Source organism: Dictyostelium purpureum (assembly GCF_000190715.1).
Source record: "Dictyostelium purpureum unplaced genomic scaffold DICPUscaffold_315, whole genome shotgun sequence".
NCBI lineage: Eukaryota > Evosea > Eumycetozoa > Dictyosteliales > Dictyosteliaceae > Dictyostelium > Dictyostelium purpureum.
This window is the reverse complement of record NW_003519651.1, coordinates 937-15,956: the sequence shown is the minus strand read 5'-3', so window position 1 is coordinate 15,956 and position 15,020 is coordinate 937. Positions and strand designations below refer to the sequence as shown.

Below are 15,020 nucleotides of genomic sequence, written 5' to 3'. Positions count from 1 at the left end.
ATTATAGTTTTCTTAAATTATTATATTTTGGTTTTTTTTTTTTTATTTTTTGGTTTTTTTTTTATTTTTAATTTTTTAATTTTATAAATTTTTTGTTTTTTTAATTATAAACAAAATGAAAGAAAAAAAAATAACTTTTTATGGCAGATTCGAATCAGATATTTTAAAAGGATTAAAAACCATTACAATTAGAAATAGATTAGAGTCCCATTACTCAAAAGGTGAAATATTAAATGTTTACAGATACGAAGATAATGTATTTTTTTGTACTATAGAGATAGACGATGTATCAACAATAGATTATAATCAACTAAATGATAACCATGCCAAGCAAGAAAACATGACTTTAGATCAATTAAAAGAAGTAATAAATAATATTTATCCAGGAGAGCAAAGCCTCTATGTTTTATCTTTCCATCTTGTTAATTAAAATTAAAAAACAATAAATTAAAAAAAATATAATAAAAAAATAAAAATTAAAACATATGAAACTAAAATATAATTGTTAATTATTATTATTATTAATATAAATACTAGTTAGAGAAACTATTTATGTGTAATGTAGATGGAGCTATTTTAGTTATAGATAAAAAATAAATATCATTCTAATAATCAAATAAATATACAATATGAATAACATAAATTAAAAAAAAAAAAATCAAATACAGAATTCAAGATTTCAGAGTTAAATTTTGAATGTTATATTGCTGTAAGGAATTCTTGAAAATTTTAATTTCATTTTCAAATTATAGAGTGATTGATAAAAAATCTATTGATTATTGTGGGATTTAAATAATCAAATAAAATCAATTGCGTGTTTTTTATAGTAATTTTTTTTAATTTTTTTTTAGATTTTTTGGCTAACTTATCAATTTATTTAATTTTGATTTTTGTATTTTTTTTTTAAAATCTAATTTATTTTGTTGAAAAAAATATATTTAAAAATATTTTTTTAATCATTTTTTTATTAAAATCTTTCTTGTAAAAAAATATTTATTATATCTTTATTTATTATTTATTTTTAGTTATCCAGTTTTTCAAATTAACAAAATGTCTAGAGAAATCCCAGCTGGTAGTGTTTCATGTTTAGCCAATGCTTTGTTAAATTTACGTAGTTCATCTGACCTTAATGCTGATCATGGTGCTAAAAACTCTGTTTTAAACTTTATGAATTCTCAAGATAAAAGTAGATTTGATGGATCAGAAGCATGGTGTGCTTCAACCAATGATCCTGGCCAATTCCTCATTGCAGGTAGTCTAGTAATAAGTGAATTTGTTGCTATTATAACCCAAGGCCGTGGTGATGCTGGTATGTATACAGTTTTTTATAATTATATTTTTAAAAATATTAATTTAAAATTTTATTAAACTTTTAAAATTATTTTTATTTAGATCAATGGGTTACTTCATATAAACTCAGATACTCCTTGGACAATGTAACATGGTTTGATTATAACAATGGTCAAGTTTTCAATGGAAATACTGATCAATACTCAATTGTAGTCCATGTTTTCCCACAACCATTTCGTGCTAGATCTGTTTCTATCCATCCAGTTACATACCATAACCACATTGCACTTCGGTAAATAATTAAAAAAACAAAAATTATATTATAATTTTAAAAAAACTATACTAAATTATTTAAAATTTTTTTTATATTTTAAAATAGTTGGGAACTTTATGCCAAACCAGCAGAAAGCAACATTGTACAAGTTGGTCGTACTAGTATTGGTGATGGAGCTCTTAATTCCGGTAGTGGACATCGTGAAACTTTTCGTCATATTAACTTTGATAAACCATTCAACAAGATACCAATGGTTGCCCTCGGAACCACCCAAATTGATGGTTCAACCGATAATGGTCAATTGAGATACCGTGTCGAAGCTGTCAATGTTTCAACAACTGGCTTTGATGCTAAATTTATTACATGGGGTAGTAACATATTATACGATGTCACTGTTAACTATATTGCAGTTGAAAAATAAATATAAAGTTAATAAAGCGTAATCAAAATTATTTTCAAATTAATATTTAATTTTCATTAATTTTATTTAAATTATTTATTTGATATTTGGTTTATAATGTGATTAAAATCTAACACACTTTTTCTTTTTATATTAACTATAAAAATTATTTATTAATTTATTTTTATACTTTATTTAGTTAATAGTTAAATGAGTTCTCATTATATTGGTTAAATGAGATTTTTTAATAAAGTTGCAAGCATCTTTCAAAGTTTTAACCCATTCTTCTTTTTCTTCTAGATTTGATGTATAAATAACCATACCATTTTCCTTTTTATCGTTATGACCGCTCCATAAAATTTGGAATGAATAAAAACCGGTTTCGTTTTGTGGTTGGGGCATTTCTAAAATTTTTAAATCTATAAGTGGTACGGTTTTAAATAGTGTATATTTGTTTTTCTTTTGTTTTGTAATAAATAATATGTCACTAAATAAAATTAAATATCTGTATTTCGAAACTTTTTTCTGTCTTGATTCCATCATTAATCCGTCTTTTACTAAATATCTTGAGGCTGGTATTAAATTGTTACTATTCAATAAGAAATTATTATTTATATTATTATTATTGTTATTGACATTACCATTGTTATTATTAAGACCTGTTGTTAAACTTATACTATGATGATTATTATGATTATTATTATGGTTATGATAATGATTATTATTATTATTTGAAACACCACCACCACTACTACCATAGTTTGAATTTGTACTTGATGTTAGGCTACTTCCACCACTACCATTTCCATTGCTAGCACTACCATAAGTACTAGTATTGTTATCTTTACTATTGCTAAGTAATGAATTACTACTGCCATGATTACTACCACCCCCACCACCATTAATATCTTTATTGCTATACCCTGATATTAAAATTTCTGTTAAACCTACAACTTTTTCTTGCAATAATACAGTTTTGGCTAAATTTTCTGCTTTTCTTTTAGATTCATTTAGTTGATCAGTAATGAGTTTTGTTCTTCTTAAAACTTCTTCGATTGCATTTCTTTCCAACATATCCACAGTGTGAACCAATAAATCAGATAACAAGAGAATGTATCTTGGAATACGTTGAACTGGTCTAATTAAATAAGAATCGATAGTTTCACTTTTACATTGTTCAGAGAATTGGCACTTTTCTAAAAACTCTTTAAACTTTGGTAGCTTTGCTCTATTTTCGTGCACAGTATCCATTGCTCTGTTGAATCCATTAATATATGTACGATATTCTGGAATGGTTGATGGTTGATCCCAATACCATTGTAATGCTTGTGCTAGTTCTAAAACATCCTTCTTATCTGACATCCCTCTTAATTTCTTTAAGAATTCACAATTGATACGGAAAACTTTATCAATGTTTGAATAGATAACTTCTACCAAATCTAAAGGTAAAATTGGTGGTACTGTTGGTGATACAACTAATGGATTATAATAAACTCTAATACAAACTGATAGTGCATGAACATAAGCCTGCTCTGTATCAATAATTTCTTTGATAATTCTGCCTCTTCTAAATATTTTATTTGGATCATCTTGCATTGGTGGCGGTATCATAGAATTAATTGTTAAAATTTCGGATGGTGGTTGAAGCTGTTGTTGTGATTGCTCTGGAGATCTAATTGGTGATTGCGGTAATGATTGTTGTTGTTGTTGAGATGATTGTAATGATAATGGTGATTGTGGTAATGATTGCTGTTGTAATTGAGTATTTGAGTTTGAAGGTGATTGGGTGATTGGAGTGGGTGATTTTGGGGAAAATGATGTTGGTGAAGCCATTAGATTATTACTACTATTACTATTACTATTACTTATATTATTATTGTTATTGTTATTATTAAAGAGTAAATTGTTAACAGGCGATATACTTCTAGATATACGTAAAATTGAACCCTTTTGATTTAAAGGTGATGATGAAAAGCCACCAAATGGTGAGGATGATGATGAAAAGCCACTTAGACTACCAGAAGGATCTTCTAAATCCGACATATCTTCTATATCTGCTAATTCATTTAAAGTTTCAAAGGAAATGGGTACTCTGATATTTTCTAAAGCATTCGTTATTCTTTCTCTAACTTGTAAATGAGGATAATCGATCAACTCTGACAAAGCTCTATCACAATCTGATTGACTAATTTTAAATCGACATATTTCATCTATACATAAATTGGCAATCAAGAGTGAGATTGATTCTAAAAGCTGGCTAGTATGACTAGATTTCTCTTTAAGTAGTTCGGAAAGACCGTCAATAAGATAGTTTGATCTGAGTACTCTTCTAATATCTGGATTTGAGGTTAAATTTGCTAAACAACTAACACACAATGACTTTAACTCTACACTTGAACTAATTGATACAACAATATCCACCAACGGCATGATAGCACCCACCGATAATATGGCTCTTTCGGTCTCTTCGGTCAATGATAAATTTATAAGAATAATAATAACCTTTTTTTTGATTTCTAATGGAGCTGAAGGTGAAGATAAATAACTAATTAATTGATTCAATACACCTGATACTGCTACAATTCTACGAATTAATGGATGATATATACTGAGGACATGGATTAACGTTATTAATGACATTATTAGTTGATTAGTTGGATACCCACTTGTTAATAACTTTTTTATTTTATCGGTTGATTTTTTGTGGCAAAATACTTTTTGATTATCCAAATATTCCCCACATGTATCTTTGTGTAATAAATTTCTTAAGGGCTCTGATGCTAATATTATCAAATGATAATTGCTTTTATCTAAAAAATCTACTAATGAATCCACTATACCATATTCTATTAATAAATGCGAATGATTACCATTAATTGTTAAATTTCGCATTAACCATAAAGCTTTCTCTACAATATCCTCATTTTCTGATAATAATAACTTTTTTATTACCGGAATTAAATCTGATTTTAAAATAACTTCACTATTTTCGACTATATTATATATTTATGAATATTATTATTTTATTATAAATTTTATATTGTTTTTAATATTATTAATTATTAGTATTATTATCCATTACTATAACTATTATAATTATTATTACTAATGTTATTATTTAAACATACACCTAAAACTTAAATGGCTTAATAACCATGTCGAAAGCATTTGAATAACTTCATTATGTGATTGCAATAATTCTTTAAATTTCTTTATCCCTACTAAATCTAGAATAATTTTATGGTATTGATCTATAAAAAAAAATTTATTAATCATCTACTATCTTTTATTACTATCAAAAATTTGATTTAGCATACCATCGGTGGATATATTAATTAAAATTCTTAAACAATTTTCTTGAATTGATACATCTATTGATGATAATCTTTCTACTGTATTCCTAATTTTCTCCATTTATATATTCTAATTTTAAATAATAAAGAAATAGAAATTTAAAGTATATAAAAAAACCTATATAGGCTTTACTTTTTTTTTTATCCTCTTTTTTTTGACTATGTAACGCAATATATGTTTAAATTCTATATATGATGCTATGTTTTGATTCTTGTTATTATTTTTATTACTACTGCCACTATTTTATTTATTTGATACAAGTATATGGTGTGGTATATGCGTGATATTTTTATAATAAATAAATAAATAAATAAATAAAATTATTAATAATAATAATAATAAAAAAAAAAGAGAAAAATAGGAAAAATTAAAAAACAAACAAACACCTGAAAAAACAAACAAATATTATTATTTATATATTTTATATATATTATAATATATTCTATTTATTTGTTTGTATATTAATTAATTAAATTTATTTATTGTTATTTTAATTAATAAGTTAACAATTGTTGTGGGTGTTTATTTTTTTGTTTTTTTTTTTTAAAGTGGGTGTTTTTTTTTTTATTGATAAGAGTTTTATTTTAATCTTTTATTTTTATTATTATTATTATGTCCTTTTCTTATAATCCTTTTGTTTTTACAAAAAATATATATTTTAAATTTTATGTTTTATATTTTTTTTTGCATTATTATTGTTATCAATAAATGAAATTTTTTTGAAAAAATAGAAAAAATAGAAAAAAAAAAAAAAAAAAAAAAAAAATTTAAAAAAAAAAAATTTCTTGAAAAATAAAAAATTAATTAACTATCTTTTTACCCTCTTTAATTTATTTTTCCCTTTTTAATTTATTTAAGTGTTATAAATAATTTAATAATCATGATTAACAAAAAAAAATAAAAATTTTAATAAAAAAAATAAAAATAAAAAAATGAAATAAGAAAAAAAAAAAAAGGTATGATAAAATTTTTGGGGGTAAACACAACCAAAGTGGGGGAATATATATATAAACATTTTATTGTGTGAATACACAAGTGAGATTAGATAAAACATAATATGGTGTGTGTTATTTATTTAAATCATTAAATAGAAAATTAAATAATTTTTTAGTGTATATGGGAATATATATTTACCTAAATTAATTATTATCAATTTTTTTTTTATCTTTATATTTTTATAAATGGTAATTATAATTTTTTTTTTTGTAGCGGAAGTTATTATTTTTAGATTTATACATATATTTGAAAATTTTAGTTTCAAACATTCCATAATTCGGTAAGTATTGATGAGGTTTTCATATCTAGTTTATATAAATATCAATTTTGGTTTCGTTTAGAACTATTTAATAATATTCTTTTGGGAATGGAGGGTATATTTGTGAAAAATTATTTTAATTTTTTTTTTTTTAATTTTTTTTTAATTTTTTTAAAAACAAAATTTTTTTTTATATTTATTTTAATTATCTATTAATAAAAATGACAACTATCAATGATAAACCTTGCTATGTTATATTAGGTTCATCTTCAGGTATAGGCGAAGCATTAGTCAAAATATTTGCCCAAAGAGATGTTAATATTGTCGTAGCAAGTAGAAGCTCTGACAAATTAGAAAAAATTGTACAAGAATTAAAAGCTATAAACAAACACTCAAATAAATATTTAGTGGTAAAATGTGATGCATCTAAAGAAGAAGATTGCAAGTATGTATACTATAGTGTTTTTATTTTCATTATTATTTGTAACTAATTCCAATTTAACTTTAATATTCTCTATATAGAAACTTAATCGAAACGGTAATTAAAGAATTTAACAGAATAGATTTATTGTTACTATGCTCAGGAGTATCATACCACAATTCATTCAAAGACAGTACAGATTTAGGTGTTTATAGACAAATGATGGATATAAATTATTTCGGATACATGTATACTACATATTTTGCATTACCTTATATGATTAAGCAATATGAAAAGGAATGTAATAATAAGAATTTTAAAAAACCACAAATTGCAGTTATATCTTCAATATCAGGCGCATTAGGTCTACCATTAAGAGCTGGGTATTGTGCCTCTAAATTTGCAGTCAATGGTTTCTTCCAAGCATTAAGATTAGAAGTTCAAAACTATATCGATATTACTTTACTTTTACCAACTACAGTAAATACACCAATGAGATCAAATTCATTGGGTCAAAACGAAAAGAAAAACATTCACTTCCACGAAGACGAAAGTAAAAAAATGACAATAGATCAATGTTGTGAAATTGTAGTAGCTGCAATAGATTCCAGAAAGAAAAAAGTGGCTTTTCCATTTAGTAATTTTTTAGCATCGGTACTCCACCCAATATTTCCAAATTTTATAGATAAGATTTTAATTAAAAAAGCAGGCGGAAACATTAATAATAATAATAGCAATAATAATTTAAAAGCAAAATTATAATAAATAATATATTTTAAAAAAATGTTTTTTATTTTCTTTTTTTTTTTTTTTATTTTAATTTTTTATAATATATAATAAAAAAAAATATATATGTTTGTTAAAAAGAATTTGAATAAATAAAGTTCTTTTTTTTTAATTTTTATCTTTCCAGTGCCAAACTTTAATTAAATTATCTATACCACCACTAAATAATCTTTGACCATCTGTGCATAGAGTTTGAACACCTGAACGATGAGCTTTAACTGAATATATTATTTTCATTGTGTCCTCTGCTGTTAAATCTAAAATTTTAATTGTGGCATCTTCAGAGGCAACAAAAGAATAGCCATTTCTAGTTACTAGTGTGTCTGTGATTGGTGCATTGTTTTCATCTAGTGTTGTTGTACTTTGAAAAGTTGAAAGATTCCATTCTTTAATTTGACCATCTTTTGAGGCTGATAGTAAACGATTGTTAAACATACGCAATAGTACAACCCATGACTCGTGGGCATCAGCTAAAGAGAATACACAAACCATCATTTCTAAATCCCATACTTTGATAGTTTGGTCATTTGATGAACTAAATAAATATTTTCCAGATAGATATATTGATTTTACAGACTTGGTGTGGGCATTTAAAGTTTTTACACATTTTATTTGATCACCTTCTAGACACCAAACTTTGATAGATTTATCGAATGAGCAGCTTACCAATACATTATTATACTCGTCAATACACATATCATTAACCTCTCCACCGTGCTCATCCAATTTGTATTTACATTCTGTGATATTGTGTAATGGCCAAACTTTAATTGTATAATCTGATGAAGCTGTAAATAAATACTTTTCACTCATTACCATTTTTTCAATGGATCTTCTGTGTGCCCTAAAACTTTCCAAAAGCTTTATATCCCCTAATTCTGATGATGTTATATCCCAAACTTTAACTGTGCCATCCGCTGATCCTGAATATAATCTTGTTTTATCCTTGTTAATTATTAATGAACAAACTCTTTCACTGTGACCGCTAATCTCTGCTATTGAAACCAACTCTGATTGCAATGGATTCTTTGGTATTGATTCCAGTAATGGATACTCTGGTTCGTGTAAATCTGGAACAACATCTGGTAAAAGCATGGTGCCTCTGATGACACGATGTGCATTACGTGTATCAGTTAAAGAATCTTTAAAAATACCTAATTGAAGACAAATTGGATTACATTTATGACTAGAAAGGAATCTTTCTATACCACGAGCACCTAAATTTCCATCTCCATAACCTTTACCATCTTTTGTATGAACTTGTGGATCTGTATAAAAGTCATCGACACCTTGAATATCTATAACCAACATATCGTGACCAGAGCATTCGTATGTAAAATGGGAAAATGCTTGTGGTGTATTACGATCTGATAAAACTGAACCGAAATTTGAATTTTGCTTTTTGAATTCACCCTTCATAAATAATTCGATACCATACAATGGATTGCTTCCGTTTTTACCTGTTCCCGATTGTACCTCTATAACCCATGCCGATAAAAATTCAATCTTCTTTGGTGGATGGTTACTATTATATCTTTCACCATATTCCCTACATATCATTTGCATTTTTACATCTTCAAAATATCTTTCTGGAGTAACATTGGTTTTTGAATCTTTTGCAACATATAAGGTGTCAACTTGTCCTAATAGCTTTGGAATTAAAGTGGTATTCATTCTCTTACCCTCTTGATATTTGTCATGGGTTGGAGATGAGAAATGATCATATAGTTTCATTGGATTGGCCCTAATATAAGTTTTATATGCATTACGGAGTGCACCTTTAGCAAAAGGTTTGGTTTCCATTTCGACTACAATTAAACCTTTTGTCCATTCATCATCAGTTGCTGAATATTCCCAAATAATTGCCCATTGATATTTATCTGGTAGTTTTGATATATAGTTTGGCTCTGTATAAAATTGTGACTTTGTTGCTTCATTTTCATTTCCTTCTGGAATGGTACTTGAACTAGCCATAACGGTTGAAAGTGATTCATTTGATTTTGAATTACTAATACTATTTACTAATGATGATGATAAAACAAAATCCATTGAAGGTGATTTTGATGCTCTTGGTGTAATTGGAGGTACATAAAATGTTTCGCCATCTTTACCAACAGAGTATTTTAATAATGAATCAGTACTATCTTCTTTTTTAAATAAATTTCCTGTAGATGATTGTCTACTAGCACCCATATATTGAACTCTTGGTCTACTACCTAATTGTGGTGAGGCCATTGGTGAAATATTTGGTGAATTTGAATTACTATTTGAATTATTTGAAGAAATGCTTGGTGATGTAGAATTTGTATTACTATTACTATTGTTATTGTTATTGTTTGAACTACTAGTATTACTTGTATTACTACTATTATTATTAGTATTGTTTGTATTCGATATATTAAATGAATCAGTTGAGGTTGATTTTGTTAGTGATGGTGGTGGTGTAATTTCACATGAATTTCTTGGACTAATTGGTGGGGAATTATTATTATTTATAATTGTATTTGTAGGTGATGAATTTAATGTAGAGTTGGTAATGGTATTTGGGTTACTTTTTCTTAGGAGCAACAATAACTCTTGAATTTTAAATTCATGTTGATCCACAATCTTTGTTAGTTGTTCAACTTTAGTTTCAAGTTCATTATTCCTTTCTAAAACTTGATTAATTTTATTTAATAACTCTTCATTTTTTATTGTTGTCATTTTTTTTTGTTTTAATAAAATTTAGTAAACTATTATTATTACACAAAAAAATAAATAAATATATAAATAAACAAAAAAAAAAAAAAAAAAGAATAAAATAATTGAGTTTTTTAAATTTTACAAAGTTTAAATTTATTATTTCATAAATTAATTAATTTGTGTGGGGATATTTTTTTTACAATTTTTACTAAAATAAAAAACTAATTAATTAAATTTGATTATATGTATATATATAGTGATATAAGGTATGATGAAATAAATAATAGAATATTGTGTAAAATATTAATTAATAAAAAATATCTTTTTTTTACAGACGTCTGCGAAAAAAAAATTTAAAAAAAAAAAAAAAAATTTAATAAAAATAAAAAAAACAAATAAAAAATAATAAAAAAGAATTTTTTTTTTACTGGCTAAATAAATTCTATTTTTTTTTTATAATCAAAAAAAAAAAAAAAAAAAAAAGGGAAAAAAGGTTATTAAACAACCTCCTTTGTGCTTTAATTTTCTACAATATTTTTTAAATCTATTTTAACTATTGTCAATAAATACACCCACGCCAGTTTTTTTTTTTTAGTCCTACAAATAAAATTGATTTTTATTTGTAAATATCTAAATATCTAATTTTTTTTATGTTTAGTGATATGGCTATCCAATTATATTTGATTTAAAAATGAAAAATAACTATCGTTTTTATATATTTTACAAAAAAGATTTGATGGGTATTTTTTTTTTTTTTTTTTTTTTTTTTTTGTTTTGATATTTAGATTTAGATCATTTAAACTAACCATATAAAAAATAAATCATAAAAATAAAATAAAAATAAAAAAAGATTAATTTTTTTACTTTATTTATCTTGTGTGAATAGTACACAAAAAAAGTTAATCTGTAGACACATACACATTAAATCACACAATCCAATAGTTAAATATAATTACCATTACACTGCACCAGTTTCTTTCACTAATTTAAAATAATTTAATTAAAATAAAATCTTTCCTTATCTTTTTATATAAAAAAAGTATAAATGTCTACATATATCATCACTTATAATAAAAAATAATATAGATAAATGATGCTGATGATTATTTAGTACTCTAAAAAATAAATCTTAATTCTTTAAATAAATTATATTAAATAAAAATGCTACCACCCCTGCCCATTCTGTAACGTGCATTTAAAAAAAAAAATATTTTATATATATTTTAAACTATAATAATTATAATTAAACAATATATTTTTTTTAAAATTAGATTAAATAAAAAGTTTATTATTTTAAAATTTTTTATTTTTTAAATTAAATAAATATATTTTGATTAATCAAAATATTTACTATATATAAACTATTATATTTATTATTTATTAAATATTAATAAATGACCAAGTGTGTCAGTTGTAATTAAATATGTATTATTATTGATTGTTAAGAAAGCTGTATTGGTTATTGGTTTATTTGATGCGGTAAAATATTCGTAATTTTCGATGGTAACTTTATTATGGTGACTATGACCATTATTAATACTATTTACATTTCCATTACCATCTTGATTTGAACCTATTATTTGTTCTGAAAAATTTTCCCATATATAAATTTGACTATCTTCACAACCCATTATAATATATTTTTTATCAATTGAAGCGATTGGTTTAACTTGATAATTTTCCAAAACACCACCTCCGTATCTGCATATCCTTTTGAAATTGATTAAAGAAAAGTGTCTAATATAGCTATCATTTGAACTAACTAAAATCTATAATAAAAAAATAAAATTAGAGACTTATTAAAACTAATTAAAAGGTGTTGTATCTAAACAATATACTTACTTCACTTTGATTTAAAGAATTCGAGATAATTTGGACACCAACAATTTTTGGGCCTTTGCCTTTTTTAGTATTATGACTTTGACTTATATTAAACTTGTTAACAAACTCCAAGTCGAATGGACTATAGAAACAAAGGTTACCTAAATGTGTTGAAACTATTAAATAGTGTGGATTTGGTGAGAGGGCAATTGAAGTTATGTATTCGCCTAGTTCTAATTGAGAAATTGGTTTGGTATGGTCATTAACGCTCCACTTTCTAATTACACCATCTAAAGTTGCGGAATAGAAAAAGAAATCTTTATTATTTATGCACTGTACAGAGTCGAAACAAATAGAAACAACAATATCGTTGTGCTCGAATGTTTTGACGCAATCTCCAGTTTCAATATTCCATAGCTTTACAGTTTTATCTATTGATGATGAAATTAATAATGTATTGGATAACCATTTCATTTCCAAAACTTGACCAGAATGACCTTCTAAAATGAATCTTGGTTTATTTTCTAAAATTTGTTGTTGATTTTCTTCATTACTACCACTGCTACTATTACTACTATAACTACTTATACTAATATTATCTGGTGCGATGGCTTGTTGTTGTAATGGTGATTTAATAGTCTTCCAAACTTTAATAACACCTTCTGATCCAGCTGTTGAAATATAGTTTTCATCTTTGCTTATTTCCAATGACCATATAGAGCCTTTATGACCTTGAATTGATTGTGATTGTATAAATCTTGTATTAACCTCCTTCTTCTTTTTTAAATTATGGTTTTTTAACCATCTAGTAACTCTTGAATCATGTTTTTCTTCTTTTTCATTATTTTTAATTTCTGTACTTTTATTAATTTCACTTATATTATCACTATTTACATCATTACTATTATTATTATTATTATTATTATTATTATTATTATTATTATTACTATTATTATTATTATTACTATTGTTTGAACCTGGTATTAATTTTCTTTTAATTTTTTTTCTAATTCCATCTTTTTCATTATGTGGGGGTGGTTGTGGTGATGATTGATTTGGTTGTGTATTTGGTGATTGTTGTAATTGTGGTGGTGGGTTGTTTGTTTGTTGTGAAACTGAAATATCTAAATCATCCAATGTTTGTTGTGATTGATCTGATTTTGTATCACCTTTAATCTCTTTAAATAAATTACTAATTTCTTCCTTTTTATTTTTAATTAAACTAATTACTCTGGAATTTCTCTTTGATCTAACACTACCAGTACCAGATGATGATGACGACGATGATGATGATGATAATGCTTGGGAGCTTGGTGGTTGTAAAATTGATGTGGAGTGTGACAATTGGGATGTTGGGTTTGGTTGTACTATTGTTGTTGATGGTAATAAAGTTGCTGAGGTTGATCTAACCAATGGATTATTTTGAGTTGAAATGGATGATAAGTCAGCTTCTGATGATGAGTTAGAATTGGTATCAGATATTTGTGAAACAGTTGATAGTGTACTTGAAACCACTGAACTGGGTAATACATTTGATGTTGGTGATGATGATGTTGGTGGTGATGATGTTGGTAGTGATGAGGGTAATTGTGTTTGAGGTGGTAATATTTGTGATTGTGATTTATTTAACTGAGATTGTGATTGTCTTAAATTAATATTTCCATTTGAAAAAGGTGCCTCTTTTGCTGATATTGAATTTGATCTATCATTAATTAAATAACTTGGTGATACTGGAGTTGTTGACCATGATGGATTTACCTCATAACAATCGTAAAACTCTTCATCATCATCGTCATCCCCTCTTGAATATAAACTACTGGAACTTTGAGTTTCGATATTTTTATAGAATAAATGATTATGATTTGCGCCACTTGGCCCACCCCCACTCATCGTTAAATTATTATTACTATTACTATTATTACTACTATTAAGTATTGTTGCCATATTTATTTTTATATATATTCTTTTGTTTTGGTTTTATAAACTGTTTTTTTTTTTTTTTTTTTTTTTTTTTTTAAAAATTCGGTAGTTTTTTTTTTAAAAATTCGGTAGTTTTTTTTTGTTCGGTTATTAAAGATTCGAGGGAGATTGTGTGATTATATTTTTAAATTAATTTAAAGAATAATGATAAATAAGAAAAATTAGTATTCATTTATAATTTTAAATAAATATAAAAATATAAAATAAAAATAAATAAAATTAAATTAAATTAAATTTTTTAAAAAAAAACATATGTCTTTTAAAAATAAGTTTTTTTAAAAAAATGAAAAAAAAAAGACGTGGTATTAAAATATAACCTTTATAACTCTATTGTTTCGATTGTAGAGATTGGGACAAAATGATAATTATAAAAATAAACTATTCACCTTTTAATTTGTGCATGTAATAAAAATACGGTGAAGTGTAAAAATAAATAAGTGTTTGAAGTTGGTGTGATAATTTTTTTTTTTCTTTTTTTTTTTTTTTTGAAGATGGTGGTTATTTATTTTTTAATTATTACTATATATTATTATTGTTATATTGTTATTAATAAAAATAGAGTAAAAAAAAAAAATAAAAATAAAAAAATAAAAATAAAAATATTTTTGATGCTACGTAATAGTTTGATTAAAATTTTTTTTTTTTTTTAGTGATTCTTTTTCTCTCTTGAATTATAAATATAGACACCAACTCTGACTTAAAAGGAGTTTTATGTGTGACTTATATAAATAATGAAATAGAGAAAACATTAACCACC

The 15,020-nt window shown here is 24.8% G+C and overlaps 6 protein-coding genes across 6 annotated transcripts; 3 read left to right on the top strand and 3 right to left on the bottom strand.

Moving 5' to 3' along the window:
- Positions 1–115: 115 nt before the first annotated feature.
- On the top strand, positions 116–430 carry DICPUDRAFT_82682 (uncharacterized protein; the record flags this gene model as incomplete). Its single annotated transcript, XM_003291991.1, has 1 exon — positions 116–430. One exon carries the CDS (start codon positions 116–118, stop codon positions 428–430), a length of 315 nt encoding a protein of 104 aa, XP_003292039.1.
- A 620-nt stretch (positions 431–1,050) lies between these two features.
- On the top strand, positions 1,051–1,985 carry DICPUDRAFT_156718 (uncharacterized protein; the record flags this gene model as incomplete). Its single annotated transcript, XM_003291990.1, has 3 exons — positions 1,051–1,309; positions 1,393–1,582; positions 1,670–1,985. The coding sequence occupies 3 exons, from the start codon at positions 1,051–1,053 to the stop codon at positions 1,983–1,985; spliced, it is 765 nt and encodes a 254-aa protein (XP_003292038.1).
- A 174-nt stretch (positions 1,986–2,159) lies between these two features.
- On the bottom strand, positions 2,160–5,378 carry DICPUDRAFT_39928 (uncharacterized protein; the record flags this gene model as incomplete). The annotated part of the gene is made up of 3 exons (XM_003291983.1): positions 2,160–4,957; positions 5,093–5,215; positions 5,282–5,378. The coding sequence occupies 3 exons, from the start codon at positions 5,376–5,378 to the stop codon at positions 2,160–2,162; spliced, it is 3,018 nt and encodes a 1,005-aa protein (XP_003292031.1).
- A 1,416-nt stretch (positions 5,379–6,794) lies between these two features.
- On the top strand, positions 6,795–7,756 carry DICPUDRAFT_156716 (uncharacterized protein; the record flags this gene model as incomplete). Its single annotated transcript, XM_003291989.1, has 2 exons — positions 6,795–7,018; positions 7,096–7,756. The coding sequence occupies 2 exons, from the start codon at positions 6,795–6,797 to the stop codon at positions 7,754–7,756; spliced, it is 885 nt and encodes a 294-aa protein (XP_003292037.1).
- A 10-nt stretch (positions 7,757–7,766) lies between these two features.
- On the bottom strand, positions 7,767–10,805 carry DICPUDRAFT_95520 (uncharacterized protein). Its single transcript, XM_003291982.1, has one exon. The coding sequence runs from the start codon at positions 10,481–10,483 to the stop codon at positions 7,889–7,891; it is 2,595 nt and encodes an 864-aa protein (XP_003292030.1). The 5' UTR covers positions 10,484–10,805; the 3' UTR covers positions 7,767–7,888.
- A 969-nt stretch (positions 10,806–11,774) lies between these two features.
- Positions 11,775–14,227, bottom strand: DICPUDRAFT_95519 (uncharacterized protein; the record flags this gene model as incomplete). Its single annotated transcript, XM_003291981.1, has 4 exons — positions 11,775–12,231; positions 12,305–13,116; positions 13,186–13,734; positions 13,789–14,227. The coding sequence occupies 4 exons, from the start codon at positions 14,225–14,227 to the stop codon at positions 11,836–11,838; spliced, it is 2,196 nt and encodes a 731-aa protein (XP_003292029.1). The 3' UTR covers positions 11,775–11,835.
- Between the last annotated feature and the right edge of the window lie 793 nt (positions 14,228–15,020).

What these genes read in the sequence shown, in the direction of transcription:
- DICPUDRAFT_95520 (XM_003291982.1), bottom strand. Translation starts at nt 10,483, where the DNA reads ATGACAACAATAAAAAATGAAGAGTTATTAAATAAAATTAATCAAGTT.